Consider the following 6798-nt stretch of genomic DNA (forward strand, 5'->3'; position numbering starts at 1 on the left):
CTCCTGCGTGGGTTCTGGTGGGCACTGTCAAAGTTGAGTTGAGAGCAAAACGTTGCTCTCCTGTATGCAGTCGGAGATGCCTTGTGAAATATGAGCCGTCGGCAAACTCCTTCCCGCAGTAGACACAACTGTAAGGCTTCTCCCCTGTGTGAACTCTCATGTGCGTTTTCAAATGCTGAGCAAGGCTGAATCTCTTCTCGCAGTAGACACAGCTGTATGGTTTCTCGCCTGTGTGAACTCTCATGTGCCTTTTCAAATGCTCGGCACGACCAAATCTTTTCCCACAGCTGTTGCAAGCATGAGGCTTCTCACCTGTGTGGATGATAAAATGCTGGTCATGTACTGATTGACAGGTGAATCCTTTTCCACAAACTCTGCATCTGACAGGCCTTTCCCCTGTGTGAGTTCTCATGTGTTTTGTCATGGTGGACTTACAGGTGAACATCTTCCCACAAGTGTCACATCTGAATGGATTTTCACCACTGTGGGTTCTCATGTGATGTTGTAACATTGGTAAGAAAAGAAACTCTTCACTACATCTATCACACTTGTACAGTTTCTTGTTTGGTGTCGGCTCAGTACTCCTCGTTGATCCTGAGGTCCCACAGCTGGATGTGTTGTAAGCTTGGCTCTCAGCTACATGAAGGTTGTGAGAGAGGAGCTGGCAGTCACTGTCTGGTTCTGATACTGCAGAGGTGTCTCTGTCAGATTCAGATGAGATGTTGGCTAGATGGTCTTTTTCTGCTACACTCTGAGTTTGGTAAGGATCTGAATGCAGCGACTGATGTTCACTGTGGTCACTTCCATCACAAGCAGGAGTCAACTTAAAGATATCAGCCTCCTCCCACAGTAAAGGCTGCTCTCCCTCTTGACTGGTGCAGAGTTCCTCCTGTTCCTCTTTAATCTGTGGAGGCTGTGGGTCCTCTTGACCCAGACTGAGGTTCCTCTGCTGGTTACAGTGCTGCTGGTCAAGGAGAACCACCTCCTTAACAACAGATGGTTTGGGGCGGTCTGAAGGGGGGAGGAGAAAATAAATACTGTTATTATAGTGATAGGAACAGTAGGCATTTGATCAAATAAACTTTGATTTGAACTATTAGGATTTTTTTCTGACTCCTGGGAGTCTCTAGTCAGCTAAGCTCTGCCAATCAGAAGTAATCTGGTATTAACACAAAAGTGTAACGTAAATCCTTGCACACAGCTCACCAGCCAAGAAGAGAGAATTAGTCGATTTCTCATTTGTTTCAAATCGGGCTGCTTTTTAAGGTGAAATCATTGTATAATAATATCATATGTATGTATGTATGTATAATAATAACATATGGACGACCAAACCCAAGCTTTGTTAAAAAAAAGAAAAAAGAAAAGTAGCCTACTAAGAACATTGTGATTTTACAAACCTGTTCTGTGTAGCTTTATCTCAGGCTTCAAAACTATATCCAGCAGCCTGCGCTGACGGTCGATCTCTTCCTCGTACTCTACTATAGTTTTTTTTACAAACACGTCTTATATTTCCTCAGCAGCCACAGTTAGTCGCTTGTTGACGAATGTCCTCAAACTGTAGACATTTCCACCGAAGAAGACACGGGATACTTAATGGACATTAGTTCTAGGTCGAAAACTTTCCTCACAAACAGCAAAGCTGGAATCACTAAATCGGTCATCATACATTTTGTCAACTCAGGATTGTCTTATTCAACTATGAGTGCATTCACATAACGAGGGTCGGGTCACATGATGGACAAATCCAGAGCAGAAAAGATGAGAGAGTATTTATCCTTGTGGGAAATAAGTTTGCTGCAGCATCAAAAATTAACAGGTTTCAGCAATGAAAACGAAACAGAATATAAACACAAAATATATAAGGATAAAAAAAATATAGGGTAACACTTTACTTGACGGTGGACATGATGACTGACATGACACTGTCATAACCATAACATGACACCTGTGATGAACATGGAGGTTTTATGAATGTTTATGACTGTTGTCATTATGTGTCATTCGGTAAATTATGTCATTGTTAATCCAATGTTGACATTGTTTGAGATGTGTTCATTACGTCAACTTGACATTAACCAAGACAACATAACATGTCAATGTCTTTGTTACGACAACTTGACATTAACCAAGACAGTGTAATTACACTTAATGCCATCTTATGAAATGTTCGAATTGTACCACTGTAGTTGAGATCAAGGACAACACTCATGACACAGTTATAAACTCATGTGACAGTGTAATGACACACGATGACACCTTCATGAAAAGTTCAAATTGTACCACTGTAGTTGAGGTCAAGGAAAATATTGACACCGTTATAAACTCATTTGAAAGTGTAATTGCACTTAATGACATCGCAGTGCCTGCTACGTCATGTTTATGACAGGTTAGGTTGTCTTGGTTATGTCAAGTTGTCATAACAAAGACATTGACAGGTTATGTTGTCTGGGTTAATGTCAAGTTGTCATAACAAAGACATCACAATGTCAACATTGCATTAACAATGACATAATTTACTGAATATAAAACAGTGAAGGACATCCCAACAACCGGTCTTCAAAGCAGGTGCTGGACCTAATAAAACAGCAGTGCAACAAAACAGGGTGCAGACTATAATTTACTGAATGACATTTAATGACAACAGTCATAAACGTTCATAAAGCCTCCTTCATGTTCGTGACAGGTGTCATGTCATGGTACGAGAGTGTCATGTCAGTCGTCACCTCAAGTAAAATTTTACCAATTAATATAAATACCAGAATCTGGTATGGGACCTCTGTTGTTGCCCATCACCCCCGCTCACAGACCCCTTCCCTGTCTCTCTCCACTGTACTTTCCTGTCTCTCTCCACTGTACTGAGTAACAGAAGCACAACTGTCTGAGATTAAAATTAAAATAAGACACTAATCCTGCTTCAAGAAACACAGGCCCCAGGCCATAAAACAATACCATGGGGAAAGAAAACAGAGACTTCAACTAAGAAACTTTTTAAGCACTGGTACTCTGTGAGACTTGAGTATGGACAGTCATGTGTGTCTTCAGGTTTGCACTCCTGGTGAACCCTTTTCCACAGACACTGCATCTGTAAGGCTTTTCCCCTGTATGGGTGCTCATGTGTTGTTGCAGGGTTTTCCTTTGAGTGAAAGATTTCCAGCAAGTATTGCACTTATATGGCTTTGCTCCTGCGTGGATTCTGGTGTGCACTGTCAGAGTTGAGCTGAGAGCAAAACTTTTCCCGCACAAAAGACACTTATAAGGTTTCTCCCCTGTATGCACTCGGAGATGCTTTGTGAGATACGAGCGGTCTGCAAACTCCTTCCCGCAGTAGAGACAGCAGTAAGCTTTCTCGCCTGTGTGAGCTCTCATGTGCTTTTTCAAATTCTCAGTACGGCTGAAGTTTTTCCCACAGGTGTTGCAAGTGTGTGGCTTCTCACCTGTGTGGATTCTAACATGCTGGTCACGGTTCCACTGACTGCCTCTGAAAGGGTTTCCCCCCATGTGGGATCTCATGTGATGTTGTAACATTGAGAAGTAAGGAAACTCTTCACTACAACTGCCACACTTGTACAGTTTCTTGTTTAGTTTCGGCTCAGTCCAAGTTGATCCAGAGCTGGATGTGTTGTAAGCTTGGCTCTCAGCTACATGACAGTTGTGAGAGAGGATCTGGCAGTCACTGTCTGGTTCTGATACTGCAGAGACATCTCTGCCAGATTCAGATGAGATGTTGGCTAGAGGCTCTCTCTCTGCTACACTCTGAGTTTGGTAAAGATCTGAATGCAGAGACTGATGTTCACGGTGGTCACTTCCTTCACAAGCAGGAGTCAACTTAAAGATATCAGCCTCCTCCCACAGTAAAGGCTGCTCTCCCTCCTGACTGGTGCAGTGTTCCTCCTGTTCCTCTTTAATCTGTGGAGGCTCTGGGTTCTCATGACACAGACTGAAGTTCCTCTGCTGGTTACAGTGCTGCTGGTCAAGGAGATCCTCCTCCTGAATGACAGGTGGCTCTGGGGAGTCTGGAGCGGGAGGAGAAAGTAAAACTGTTACTTAAGTTTTGTTTTTTTACGCATTTACGTTCCAAAAGTTATTCACGTTTGTGAGAATATCATGTGGAACGCAAATTTGCGTCCCCATAAACTTTTGTTAACCACAGACCTTATTTTATGCATTTAAGCGAAACCCCCATGTTAAATCCCATAGTATACTTCCGGACTCATTCCTGCGGCTCTCTGTTATATATCACTATTATTATCATCATATACATAACCATATTACCATATATCAGCATATCAGGGACTTTTACTTTGCACTTTATCATTTGATATTGTTTTCTATTTGCTCCATCTTCTGCTATTGTTGTGATCGCTGCGCTGCCTACTGCACAAAGACAAATTACTCATTTGTAATGTGATTATTATATTCACACTATGGTTCATCTTTTATCTTGTGATTCCACCAACCTGCTCTGTGTAGCTTTATATCAGGCTTCAAAACGCTGTCCAGCAGCCTGCGCTGACGATCGATCTCTTCCTCGTACACTACTATAGTTTTTACAAACACTCCTAATATTTCCTCAGCAGCCGCAGTTAGTCGTTCGTTGACGAACGTCCTCAAACCCTGGACTGTAGACATTTTCACTGAAGTAGACGAAAGACTGTACATGCAACGCAGCTAAATTAACTCTTTCAGCTAAGCTAACTAGCTTCGAGCTCATTGTTTACTTCCGCCGGAGAAATAGCAAAATCGCAAACCAACGTATGTAGATGCACAGCGCCACCTACTGCACCGGAGTATGTATTATCGTGATAAATCATTATGATTATGATAATACACACTCCGGTGCAGTAGGTGGCGGTGTGCACATAGCGCTACTGCGGCGGAAGTAAACAATGAACACGTCTTTCTTAAGGTTCGTTCTTTCTTTCTTGAGAAGGGCTCAGTTCCTGATTCTATTCTCTGGTCTGTTCAAGTCTATCTTGAGTGGAAATGTCTACAGTCCAGAGTTTGAGGACGTTCGTCAACGAGCGACTAACTGCGGCTGCTGAGGAAATATTAGGAGTGTTTGTAAAAACTATAGTAGAGTACGAGGAAGAGATCGAGCGTCAACGCAGGCTGCTGGATAGCGTTTTGAAGCCTGAGATAAAGCTACACAGAACAGGTTGGAAAGACCAGACTGTAATATACTAACGTTATTCTAAAACTGTTCCAAAGCAGCATGATTTTAATCATTTGATAAATCGACTGTAATGGTCAGTTAGTTGCTGGTGAGTCCCCGTGCAGTTAAACAGGAAATAGTCTTTTGAGTTAACGCTACACTGCTACATTTGGCGGGGCTGACTACAGGAACCTGAACTGAACTGAAATCCTAATAACTAAAATAGAGATTTACACGTATTTGTTCATAGTTCATGTGTACCTTTTTCCTAACATTAGTACTAATAGCATTTACTTTGTCCTCAACCTTTCAGACCCCCCACAGCCATCTAACGGGAAAATACCTGGGGGCCGTCTACTTAAACAAAGAGGGCTTTGATTCCATTTCTGATTGCAGGAGCCACAAGTTACAACACGTTGTATTTGTTTGATCAAGTGTTCTCTCCCCCCATTCAGACCCCCCACAGCCATCTCTCATTAAGGAGGAGGTTCTCCTTGACCAGCAGCACTGTAACCAGCAGAGGAACTTCAGTCTGAGTCAAGAGGACCCAGAGCGCCCTCCACACATTAAAGAGGAACAGGATGAACTCTGCACCAGTCAGGAGGGAGAGCAGCCTTTACTGTGGGAGGAGGCTGATATCTTTGAGTTGACTCCAGCGTATGATGGAAGTGACCACAGTGAACATCAGTCTGTGTATTCAGATCCTTACCAAACTCAGAGTGTAGCAGAGAAAGAGCCTATAGCCAACATCTCATCTCAATCTGACAGAGATGGCTCTGCACTATCAGAACCAGACAGTGACCGCCAGCTCCTCTCTCACAACTATCATGTAGCTGAGAGCCAAGTTTACAACACATCCAGCTGTGGGAACACAGGATCACCTAGGAGGACTGAGCCGAAAGCAAACAAGAAACTGCACAAGTGTGGCAGTTGTAGTAAAGAGTTTCCTTACAAGTCACACTTAAAGATTCACATGAGAACCCACACTGGTGAAAAGCCTTTCAAATGTGACTTTTGTGAGAAAACGTCCAACCATAAGTCCAACTTAGAAAAACACATGAAAACTCACACAGCTGAAATGCCGTTCAGGTGTGACTCTTGTGGGAAAATGTTCAAACTTGTTCACCATTTGAAAACGCACATGAGAGTTCACACGGGCGAGAAACCTTACAGCTGTGTCTACTGTGGCAGGAATTTCTCCCAATCTTCAGCTCTCATAAAGCATCTCCGAGTGCATACAGGGGAGAAACCTTATAAATGTCTTTTGTGTGGGAAAAGTTTTTCTGTCGGCTACAATTTAAAAGTGCACACCAGAACCCACACAGGGGAAAAGCCACATAAGTGCAGCATTTGCGGGAAAACCTTCTGTCAAAAAACAACCCTGAAGGAACACATGTGGGGCCATACAGGGGAGAGGCCATTAAGATGTAGTGTCTGTGGAGAAGGGTTCAACAACAGGACGATCCTGAAGAGGCACATGACGGCCCATGCCAGAGTTGCACAGAGTAGCAGTGCTTAAAAAGTGTTGCAATGATTTTTATGGGAAATGGTACAAAAACAGTTTTCCACAATTGGTTCTCTTATTTTCATATTTTTTATTTATTATGTGAGTGCGTGTTTGTCATCAAGGCTAAATGTGCTCC

General features: G+C 42.9%; 1 protein-coding gene across 1 annotated transcript; it reads right to left on the reverse strand.

The window, feature by feature from the left end:
- Positions 1-575: 575 nt before the first annotated feature.
- LOC310783775 (uncharacterized protein) lies at positions 576-4632 on the reverse strand (the record flags this gene model as incomplete). Its single annotated transcript, XM_083644680.1, has 5 exons — positions 576-608; positions 749-1011; positions 1401-1505; positions 2837-2858; positions 4579-4632. The coding sequence occupies 5 exons, from the start codon at positions 4630-4632 to the stop codon at positions 576-578; spliced, it is 477 nt and encodes a 158-aa protein (XP_083500806.1).
- Positions 4633-6798: the final 2166 nt, after the last annotated feature.

Source organism: Poromitra crassiceps, assembly GCF_964638095.1.
Source record: "Poromitra crassiceps genome assembly, chromosome: 10".
NCBI classification, from domain to species: domain Eukaryota; kingdom Metazoa; phylum Chordata; class Actinopteri; order Beryciformes; family Melamphaidae; genus Poromitra; species Poromitra crassiceps.